Here is a 12,162-nt window from a genome sequence, read left to right as displayed (position 1 = left end):
CCTTCTTCCCTGGAGAATTCCATCTCTGCTGCTTTCCAGCCCCTTACACCTCAGGGACAGCAATGTGTCTGGCCTCAGTCTCTCCACTGTTATTTTTTCTCTGGATACCCTGCGCAGGTAACCTGATCCATCCAGTGATTTTAACCACCTCTGTGTTGACGTCTTTCATGTGGACATACCCCACCTACACCTCTGCTTGGAGCCTCTCCTGCAAAGACATGATGTCTGCTGCTTTTTCTGGAATATTTCACAAGCCAACACATTCAACTTGTCTGGAACAGAGTCCCTTGTCTTCTTTGCAGATTTACTGCTACTGCTGCTGTATTCTATCCTTAATGACATCACTTTCTACCCAGCTCTCTGAGCCATGGGAGGCAACAAGGTACAGTGAGAAGAGTCAGGTTTTAAAGCTGATCAGACTTGGATTCAAATTCTAGTTCTTCTCTTTCTGTATGCAATTCACTTAACTTCTCTTACAAAAACTATCCCCCAATTTTTCTTAAACTCTTCTGAAAGGTTATGGTGAAGATCAGTTATAACAGATCCTGACAGAGCAGGAATGTGGAGGCTGGCTTGGGATTCATCTAGACTGTTCCTTTACCGTTAGCCTCTCTATCTATTGAATAAATTTTTCTGTTTTTATCTTTTAATTATTTCTGAAACACTCCTTCCTTTTTAGCCCTACTATACTTCCTCTATTAGATGTAACTAATAGTACTGTAATATTCTATTTATCTGAGCACATCTATCCAATATAATATTAATGAAAACTACCCAAAATGAAAATCTGATCATACACCAACGATAGCTAACTAAATCAAAGGCACCATGCCAAGGACTTTATGTGCTTGTATTATTTAACCTACCCAACTAGTTTCAGGCAAAAAACTAATGAGGAAGCTGAGGTTTGGGAAGGCTTGTCTATTTGCTAGTATCATATCAAAGTAAGTACACATGTCAAGGTTAAACTGTTAAGTATGAAAATCAGAGGGACTATCAACTGATGAATTACTGAACTCTACATCTAAAAACCAATGGTGTTCTATGTGTTGCCTAACTGAATTTAAATTAAAAAAAAAGAGAGACACCTGGGTGGCTCAACTGGTTAAGCAACTACCTTCAGCTCCGGACACGATCCCAGGAGGGATCAAGTCCCGCACCCCGGGGCTCCTTGCTCAGCAGAGTCTGTTTCTCCCTCTCAAATAAATAATAAATAAATAAATAAATAAATAAATAAATAAATAAAATCGTAAAAAAAAAAAGTCAGGGGGACAGTACTAGTAAGAATAACAGGAAACCGATAATGAAATTATATCCCTCCTACCTCTCTCTATACTTTCTCGTATTTATTGCCCTTCTACTACTGTCCCATTTAGCTTCTCCTCCACCAACTCCAACATTCTATTCCATTCTTTTTATTTCCCATTATCTTAGCCAAGTTTATCTTTTAGAGTACAAGCCTACATTTTCCCACCTTTGCCACTCAGTTTATGAGCAATCACTGTGTAAAACGGGATCAGACGCAAGGTCCCCAAACAAGACAAAAAGCCACAGACAAAGCAGGAAGCTTGCAACAGGATCTAATCTAATCTAATCTAATCTAATCTAATTGCAGGACATTTCAAAGTCACGGACTGGTACTCAGGTCCAGGTTAAATCCAGGACGTGACATATACTAGAAAACATGGTGACATTGAGGAAGTTACTTAACTTCTCTGAGCCTTAGAAGAGTATTTATCTCAAAGAGTTATAGTGATTAATTGAAATAATGCAGGTAAAGTAATTACAAAGTTCCAGGCCCTCAATAAATTCTCATTATATGTTAGCACTCCTGTACGCACAGAATAAAATGACAAACTTCAAATCTTCAACCTTCAAAGTTTTGCCTCTTCAGCAAGGAGGCATTTTTGTCATACAACTGCAGAGGGCTGAGTAATGATTCTTTTAACTATCTTCCCCCACAAATGATCCAGGTGTGTCTTATCACCTTTCAGGTTTGCAGTCTCCCTTCTTTTTTTTTTTTTTCTTTTTTTAAGATTTTATTTATTTATTTGACAGAGATCACAAATATGCAGAGAGGCAGACAGAGAGAGGAGGAAGCAGGCTCCCTGCCGAGCAGAAAGCTAGATCCCAGGGCCCTGGGATCATGACCTGAGCCGAAGGCAGAGGCTTTAACCCACTGAGCCACCCAGGCGCCCCTGCAGTCTCCCTTCTAATTCCTTTATTCTACAGTTAAGTATACTCTATTAAGTTTGAAATAATTGTTTTCCTCTCTTTCTGATCTAGGACCAGGGGATGAAAGATCCTTTTGTCAAGTCTAGGACACAATCTGGGAAAATAATTTTTAGAGACATTCGGAGCTCAGATATCAAATTAGAAAGGTGTGAGGACTGAGAAACAATAACAGGGGGTGGTCCACTCTCTAAATCCTGGAATCACACACTGCCTGAGTTCAATTCCTGGTTCTAATACTTACTAACCACATAACTTGAGCAAGTTACCTAGCTTCTCTGTGCCTCAGTTTCTTTATTTTATATAACAGGATTGTTATGAAGATAAAATAATAGAGAGCCAGAGTCCTGGGCACATTCAGTATACTTGATGCATGTTAGTTACTTCTGTAATTATTATCATGACAGTAGCGTTTTCCAAAATGTATTTCAATATCCTTCTAATTCAGAGTTTTGGGGAATATTATTAACAGATTTGGTTCAAACAAAAAGGGACTGCATGCTAAGAAAATACTTTCAAAGAAATCTTCGCTTTTTTAAGGCAGAACTCAAGTCTTTTTTTTTTTTTTTTTTTTAAAGATTTATTTATTTATTTGACAGAGAGAGATCACAAGTAGGCAGAGAGGCAGGAAGAGAGGCAGGCAGAGAGAGAGAGAGGAGGAAGCAGGCTCCCTGCAGAGCAGAGAGCCCGATGTGGGACTCGATCCCAGGACCCTGAGATCATGACCTGAGCTGAAGGCAGTGGCTTAACCCACTGAGCCAGCCAGGCGCCCAGAACTCAAGTCTTTAACATGCTGAAACATACTGTGAATCACCAAGAAACATATTGTTAATTGCCAATGGGATAGAACATGAAACATTTTCCACACTGACTTCACCACAGAACTCTTTATTAGAGGATCTTCTTGTCTGATTATAGTTTGCATGTTTTAGACAATGACAGGCTAGAGTAATCTTTATATGCAACTGTGGAGACAGTAATTATCTAAATACAAATCATGTTTTATTCTAACGTTTCAGTGTATTATTCTTGCTATATTACCCATGAAGTCTGCAGCTTCACATCAAGGTTCTTTTATGACTCTTCCCACCTACACACCATAAGCTGTTTAAGAGCTTTGTTTACTGTTCTCTGTATCTTGCTTTGTGCTTATTAGCCAGCATCTTGAGTCCAATAGCTGTTAATGCTGGCCTAGTCTTCCAAAAACTGTGAAGCAAAGGAAAACTATGACTTTATTCTAGTTTTTCTAAACACTATCAAGATTAGAAAACTAATCATAAAACTCACCTCCCCTCCGTTAACAAAATCCAGAACAAAATAAAGCTTTTCAGTTGTTTGGAAAGAGTAATGTAATCCAACCAAAAATGGATGTTTCACATTTTTCAAAAGCACATTACGTTCAGCCATGATATGTTTTTGCTGTTTAAAAAAAAAAAAAAAAAAGTAAAGGATCAACTTGTATTATATACCAGGAAACAATTCTGTTAATTGAGAAAATGGATTTAGGATAAACAACACTATTTTATTTTACCTCTTTTCTGTTGAGAACTATTTTTTTCTGTAACACTTTGACAGCATAAAATTTTCCATCCAGTTTCCTTTTTGCAAGAAGAACCTGTTGTAGTTAAAGATTGTGCAAATAATTAGACATTTCAATATTTTGATAGAAATAAGTCACTTGTCAACAAATTCACATTTAAATTATGTACAAAGAAAGTCTAAATCGGACACAGATAATGTTTTAGTTTTGAAAACTGACAACTACTGAATATTTATTCTACTTCTTCTTAGATATTTTAATAAAACAATCAACAAAAAAGGGATGTTAATCACTTGAATAGCCAGGTACCATTTCTTTGTCACTTAACGTGCTGATGTTTGAGACTTTTACTAAATTTAAGTCCCAGAATCTATACTGCTTGAGATTCTCAAGTGTGTTCAGTGTTATGTGAGCACACAAGCCAGCCTTGAGTCCTAAAGAGTGTCCTTAGGAAATACTGAGGCTATCAACTTCATGGATAGATTAAAAAACAGAGAAGGAAATGGTTTCTACGTGATCAAAATGCATTTTTGTTTTAACATTTAGGTTTCTCTTATAAGTTGTTTTGTTTTTGTTTTTTTTAAAAGATTTTATTTATTTATTTGAGAGAGAGACAGTGAGAGAGAGCATGAGTGAGGAGGTCAGAGAGAAGCAGACTCCCTGTGGAGCTGGGAGCCCGATGCGGGACTCGATGCAGGGACTCCGGGATCATGACCTGAGCCGAAGGCAGTCGTCCAACCAACTGAGCCACCCAGGCGTCCCTTGTTTTTGTTTTTTAAAAGATTTTATTTATTTGACAGACAGAGATCACAAGTAGGCAGAGAGGCAGGCAGAGAGAGAGGAAGGGAAGCAGGCTCCCTGCTGAGCAGAGAGCCCGACGTGGGACTCAATCCCAAGACCCTGGGATCATGACCTGAGCCGAAGGCAGAGGCTTTAACCCGCTGAGCCACCCAGGTGCCCCTCTTATAAGTTTTTAATTCAGAAGCATTCAGAGAAAGAAGCACCATGTGTAGCTGAGTTTCTACAATGGGCTGGGCTGTACGCACTTTCAAGGATCTAAGGAAATTTAGAAACGCTTGCCCAAGAAAAAAAATACTTAGGGTTTTGCAAATAACTTTAAGGGATTCAAGATGCCCAACAAGTTGTGTTAACTATTAAGTGACCCATTTCAAAGACGCCTGGATGGCTGAGTCAATTAAGCATCTGTCTTTGGCTCAGGTCATGATCCCAGGGTCCTGGGGTTGAGTTCCGCACCGGGCTCCCTGCTCAGCCAGAAGTCAGCTACTCCCTCTGCTTGCTGCTCTCCCTGCTTGTGCTCTTTCTCTGACAGATAAATAAATAAAATCTTTAAAATAAATGAATGAATGAATGGATTTTTAAGATAACCTGATATAGTGACTAGTGACACTACTGGGCCTTATATTCTAGTATATGTGTTGTCTTCCTCACTACAACATAAAACCCCAGGTGTTAAATGTAAGTGTTGAATCAATAAATTGTGCATCTGGAACTGGTATTACACTGGCTGTTAACCAAGTGGAATTTAAATTAAAAATGTTAAATTTTTAAAAATAAAACATTATCAGTAGCCTGAAGCGCCCCTTCTGCCCTATTTCAGAAACTACTTATCCCTGTCTTCCTCAACTATCTTAATTTCAGGTTTTGTCTTTTTCTGAATTTTATGTAATTAGAAATCATATAAAGTTATATCTGACTACTTTCATTCTAAATAGTGTAATATTTATTTATGTTGTGGCCTGCAGCACAATTTTTGTATTTTTACTGCTATGCAGAATAACACATCACACAATTTAAAAAATTTGATTCCAGTATAGTAACTCAACAATTCTATACATTACTCAGTGTTCATTATGGTAAGTGTACTTTTTTTTTGATAAGTGTACTCTTCATCCCCTTCACCTACTTCACCCATCCCCCCCACCCACTTCCCCTCTGGTAACCATCAGTTTTTCTCTATAGTTGAGTTCATTTCTTGGTTTGTCTTCTTTTCTCACTTTCTCATGTTTTGTTTCTTAAATTTCATATGAATGATATCATATAGTATTTAACTTTATACTCTCTAGATCCACCCATTTTGTTGTAAATGGCAAGATTTCATTTTTTATAGCTCAGTAATATTCCATTGTGTGTGTGTGTGTGTGTATGGATATGTATATACATATATTGTATCTTCTTTATACACTCATAAGTCCAGGACACTTGGTTTGTTTCCATGCCATGGTTATGTAAAATAATGCTGTTATAACCATAGGAGTGCATATATCTTTTTGAACTAGTGTTTTCATTTTCTTTGGATAAATATCTAATATTAGACTTACTGGGTCATATGGTAGTTCTGTTTTTAATTTTCTGAGGAAACTCCATACTGTTTCCCACAGTGGCTGTGCCAGTTTGCATTCCTACTAACTGTGCACAAGGGGTCTTCCTTTTCTACATCCTTACTAACACTTTTTGATTTTAGCCATTCTGACAGGTATAAGGTGATATCTCACTGTGGTTTTGATTTGTTCAGCATCTTTTCATGTCTCTGTTGCCCATCTGTATGTCCTCTTTTGAGAAGTTTGTTCATTTCTTCTGCCCCCTTTCTAACTGGATTACTTGGGTTTTCTGGTGTTGAGTTATTTCAGTTCTTTACCTATCTTGGATACTAACCCTGTATCAACCATGTCATTTGCAAATATCTTCTCCCATTGAGTAGGCTGTCTCTTTGTTTCGTTGATTATTTCCTTTGTTGTGCAGAGACTTATTTTGATGTAGTTTCAAGAGTTTATTTTTGGTTTTGTTTCCCCAGCCTCAAGAGACAAACCTAGAAAAATGTTCTTTCAGCCGATGTCAGAGAAATTACTGCCTGTGTGCTCTTCTAGGATTTTTATGGTTTCCATTCTCACATTTAGGCCTTAATCAAATAGTTTATTTTTGTGTATGGTTTAAGAACATAGTCCAGTTTCATTCTTTTGCATGTAGCTATCCAATTTTCCCAACACTGTTTGTTGAAAAGACTTTGTCCAATTGTATATTCTTGCCTCTTTTGTTGAAGACTAATTGACTGTATAATTGTGGGTTTATTTTTGGGCTCTCTATTCTGTCCCACTGTTCTATGTGTCTATATTTGTGTCACTACCGTACTGTTTTGATGACTGCGGCTTTGTAGTATATCTTGACATCTGGATTGTGATACCTCCAGTTTTTTCTTTTTCAAGATTGCTTTGGCTGTTTAAGGTCTTTTGTGGTTCCATATAAATTTTAGAATTATTTGTTCTAGTTCTGCGAAAAACTGCATTACACAGTTTAATCCACTTTTTAATGGACAGACATTTGGACAGTTTATGAATAACAATGCCATGAATATTCTGGCAAATGCTTTTCTTAGCACATGTGTGCATGCATGTCTCTATTGGACATACAGCTAGAAGTAGAACCAATGTGTCACACAGATAGTGGCATACCTTTAGCTTCAATAATTAATAGCAGTTTTCAATAGCATAGGTATTTCACACAGGAATAAATCTAATCAAAGATGTGTAAAACTCTATATTAAACACTGTAAAACATTACTGAGAAAAGTTAAAGATGAATTAAATTAAGAAAGGGATATACCAGGGTGCCTGAGCGGTTCAGTGGTTGGGTGTCTCTGTCTTTGGCTCAGGTCATCATCCCAGGGTCCTGGGATTGAGTCCTGTGTTGGGCTCCCTGCTTGGCAGGGAGCCTGCTACTCCCTCTGCCTCTACCCCTTCGCCCCACACGTGCTTGCTTGCTTCTTCTCTCTCAAAAAATTAAAATCTTAAAAAAAAAGAAAAGAAAAGAAAAGAAAGGGATATACCATGGTCATGGATTAGAAAACTCAATAATGTAAAAGTAGTAATTTTTCCCAAATTGACCTACAGATTAAAACTCAAAAAGATATGCAAAGGGCTAAAACCTTTTTTTTAAGATTTTATTTGTTTATTTGACAGACAAAGATCACGAGTAGGCAGAGAGGCAGGCAGAGAGAGAGAAGGAAGAAGGCTCCCTCCAAGCAGAGAGCCTGATGCGGGGCTCGATCCCAGGACTCTGGGACCACAACCTGAGCTGAAGGCAGAGGCTCTTGAAGAACAAGGAGGGGGGATCTGTTTTGTTGGATATCAAGCAACACAGTCTAGCAGACTGATGGAATAATATATATCTTGAAACATAAACATATAAAATCTAGAAGAAGATCCATGCATATATGGACACTAGATAAATGAAGAAGTTTACCCTGCAGTTCAGTGGGGAAAGAATTGCTGTTTCAGTAAATTGTGTGGGTCAGGTGGCCATCAATAGGGGAAAAATGAACTGCGACCTTACAATTTCATGCTACATCCAAGAACCAATTCCTGGTAGACTCTAGATCTAAACATGAAGTTTCCAAAAGACAATGTTTTTTTTTTTTTTTTTTTTTTTAAATATTTTATTTATTTATTTGAGAGAGAGAGGGAGAGAGAGCAAGAGCACAAGAGGGGAGAATGTCAGAGGGAGGAATAGACTCTCCACTGAGCTGGGAGCCTGATGTGGGACTCAATCCAGGGACTCCAGGATCATGACCTGAGCCGAAGGCAGTTGCTTAACCAACTGAGCCACCCAGGCACCCCTGTTTTTTGTTTTTAACAACGGATTATCTCTAACATCCTGAGCATTCTGAGCTCAGTATCCCTTTCTAACTTTCTGTTGCTATACTAGCACAATATCCAGCACATACTGTGTGGTCAACATGTGTGTGCGTATTAACACACATGGATTTAATTGTATGGTTATAGTTTCTGGTATCCAGGGAACTCAGAAAACAAACTAGAGATACCCAAAGCTCAGAATGTAGCAAACCATAATTAAACACATGCATATTTATTTTCACTACAGATTGAAGCGTAATGCAAAGAAGCACTTAAATATATCTAAAGATTCTGGCAACTTCATCCACAATGCTTCTGGCCTTAAAGCAGTTTCTCCTTCCTTGGTATGGCCACACTGTCAAGTTGTATGATTCATCTGACGCTCACTGTATGAGGAACGGCAGGGTTTTCACACATCCCTTTCCTTCCCCAACTGTTATTTTCACAGTTGCTCATTTTTGTCTTTCCAGCTTCAGCCTAAACAGAACCTCTTTAAAGAAGCCGACGTTGACCAACCCACCTGAGTAGGAATTTTCCCCCCACTTGCCTATTGTCCTCTATCATACATTCTATTCTATGTTTTACATCACAGTCCCCATTACTGCTTTTCATTATTTATTGACTGCATATTTTTAATCGCCTCTTTCCCCTATGGGGTTGCAAGCCTCACAAAGGTAGTAACTCTCTCAGTTTTGTTCAATACTCTCTAACTAACCAGGAGTCAGTACACTGCTTGGCACATGAGAGGTGCTAACTGTATGCCAGCATCTGTGCGACACACTGGTTCTACTTCTAACTGTATGTCCAACCTACATGCATCCTATGCACCAAGAAGGGCATATGCCAGAATATTCAAGGCATCGTTATTCATAAACAATCTAAACACTCAAACAAATGAACTTTATGTTAAAATTTGAGTAAATGCCTTAACTACCTAAGTATTTTGAAGGTAGAGAAAGCATCGTAACTCCATATCCTGCATACCAGCAAGTCCTGTGGCCTGGAATGTATAAGGCATGCATTCCTGAAGTACTTATTTACTGAGTGGCAAAATAAAAACACTCTTACCTTGCCAAAGCTGCCTTTCCCAATAACTTTCAGGAAATCAAAGTCTGTTGGTTTAGCACTGAAAAAAATGAATGATGACAAGAATTAGCCTCCTCGAAACTGGAAAGATGTTAACTTTTAAACATTTCTTAGCACCTCACTCTTTACTAAGAAAATGCTGGGCAAAAAACATTTTAGCATGAAGACTCCAGGTTTCACACGTGTAGTTTCTCATCTTGAATATAAAATAGGTAATAATGGATAATAGTAAATATCTACTTGCTGATAAGACATTTTACAACTTTATTAAAGCCTTGTTAGGTTCTGCTTAAGACAGATTTCATTAATAGTCCCTTTGGGAGAAAAGGATAGACCTCTCTCTCTATATATATATCTATATAGTTTTGAAGTCAATTTTATTTAACCATAAACCTCACCCATGTTGTTAATAAGGACACTGAGTAACTATATAAATTAGTAATACATTCCAAGGACTACCTCATCTGGCAATTCTTTGGACATATAATATCACTTATTGTGCATTACACATAAAAGACCTCTCTGCTTATTCTCATAGATGGTAATTCAGGAAATCCAGTAGAGAAACCAAAAGGATTACTACTTTTGTCTTTTTATTTATATTGACCTGTCAGGTGAAAACAACATTGGCTGTAGGTACGCAAAAGCACATGGCAGCAGAAAGTTGAGCCAAAGCAGCCAGAAGAGCTTTTTCCTTCAACACACTCTGAATCCCAAGTTGGACTAGGGAGAGGAGAAAAACTCCATTTAGATTTTAAACTTCCTTAATTTTTCTTAAAACTTTTATTTATTTGAGAGAGAGACCACAAGCAGGAGGGGAAGGCAGAGAGAGAGCAAGAAGCAGACCCCTCCTCTGAGCAGGGAGGGAGCCTGACATGGGGCTCAATCCCAGGACACTGAGATCATGACCTGAGCCAAAGGCAGATGCGTAACCAACTGAGCCACCCAGGTGCCCCTAGGTTTTAAATTTTCTTTAATTCATTACCGAGATAAATGGTCAATTCAAACATGAGAGTAACACCAGGTCTAGGTTAAATAATAACAGGTAAAGATTAGGGAGATAAATACTTAACTAGGCTCAGGTTTTTTTCTTCTTCAAGAATCTGCTCTTTGGACTAGTTACTTTGTTCTTGAATGATATGCTGAGATACTGAAATAGTTTTTTTTAAACAAACGTAATAGCAAAAAATCATGCAAATTCCTCAATCATGCAATTCCTCAAAAGAGGCTAACTGAGACAAGACCCAAGGCCCCAGTGTTAATTGTTGGTGACAAATCCTAACTGAAAGTCAGTTTCTGTTTCTGTGCTGCCTCACCAACTCTGTGTATGGCAACAGAAAAGCAGCTCAAAACCAAACCTCCCCTTCCGGCTTCCACCTCCCCCATTTCTTTGCTTTCCTTTGCAGTAAAACTCCTCAAGTAAGAGATCGAAATTCTTTGGCTATTCCTGCTATCCTCTCCCTTAATTCTCTCTCTCTCTTTTTTTTTTTTTAAAGATTTTATTTATTTGACAGTCAAAGATCACAAGTAGGCAGAGAAGCAGGCAGAGAGAGGGGAAAGCAGGCTCCCCGCTGAGCAGAGAGCCCGATGCGATGCGGGGCTCGATCCCAGGACCCTGAGACCATGACCTGAGTCAAAGGCAGAGGCTTAACCCACTGAGCCACCCAGGTGCCCCTCCCTTAATTCTCTCTTGAACTCCTTCCTATCAGGGTCTATATCCACCATACCACTGAAATGGCTTGCAAAGGTCACCAATGACTTATCAAGTCCAGTGGTCAATTCTCAACACTTACTTGCTTTACCAGCAACATTAACAGAGTGAATTACTACCCCCTTGAGACACTTTGTTCACCTGATTGTGTGACATCACATTCTCAGTTTTTCTACCTTACTGCAGCGGTGAATGACCCAATCCTTGGGCTATTTCTATCTGTCTTTACTCACTAAGTGGATCAAAAGGGTGAGGGAAACATTACATCCTGGGATAAAAGACAGACTACTTGAGAATGAATGTGGTGAACCTGAAGGATCATTATAAGCCAAGTACAGCAACATTATACGTTTTCCTAAACCATGGCAGATACCACTCATCAGTCAGGGCACTCCTCCAGCTGAGCCAAGATGTGGCCCTGGAATCCTCTGTATTCAGTGGTCTAACCTCTAATGAAATGCTGGAGTCGACATTCAAGATGGAAGTCTGTATTTGCCATTCCTGCTCTTCCTCAAAATGCCTTCCCTGTGCTTAAGCAAATAAGGGACTATGAGAAGAACTGGTTAAAGCAGGTTTACTACCCTTTACTATGCTAATATCCATCATGATTCCTCTGGAACAAGCTGGCTGACAACTAGGGTTTCAGCAGTAAACACTGAGTACCAGTCATACCCATTAAGCCTGTATGGATGCTTCTGTCAGAGTAACCTCCCAGGACTTAAGATCTCCTTAGAAATACAGTCTATTTCCATCCACTCCTCCATGCTTAGCAAAATAAGTCAATCGGAGAAAGACAACTATCATATGATCTTCCCTGATACGAGGAAGTGGAGATGCAACATGGGGGGTTAAGGGGGTAGGAGAAGAATAAATGAAACAAGATGGGATTGGGAGGGAGACAAACCATAAGTGACTCTTAATTTCACAAAGCAAACTGAGGGTTG

At 38.7% G+C, this 12,162-nt stretch overlaps 1 protein-coding gene across 3 annotated transcripts in view; it reads right to left on the bottom strand.

Moving 5' to 3' along the window:
• The window catches only part of SGK3 (serum/glucocorticoid regulated kinase family member 3), a 146,251-nt gene that overhangs the window by 25,180 nt on the left and 108,909 nt on the right, over positions 1-12,162 (bottom strand). For all 3 annotated transcript variants that reach the window (XM_059394668.1, XM_059394667.1, XM_059394669.1), the window contains exons 8-10: positions 9,490-9,547; positions 3,764-3,847; positions 3,520-3,651 (exon numbers count right to left, since the gene is read on the bottom strand). In XM_059394668.1, the coding sequence (XP_059250651.1) occupies positions 3,520-3,651; positions 3,764-3,847; positions 9,490-9,547 (274 nt within the window). The remainder of the gene's footprint in view (positions 1-3,519; positions 3,652-3,763; positions 3,848-9,489; positions 9,548-12,162) is intronic.

The sequence above is a fragment of the Mustela nigripes genome, chromosome 3 (assembly GCF_022355385.1).
Source record: "Mustela nigripes isolate SB6536 chromosome 3, MUSNIG.SB6536, whole genome shotgun sequence".
Classification (NCBI taxonomy): domain Eukaryota; kingdom Metazoa; phylum Chordata; class Mammalia; order Carnivora; family Mustelidae; genus Mustela; species Mustela nigripes.
Note: the sequence above shows the minus strand (reverse complement) of the source record. Positions and strands in the feature narration are given on the sequence as shown.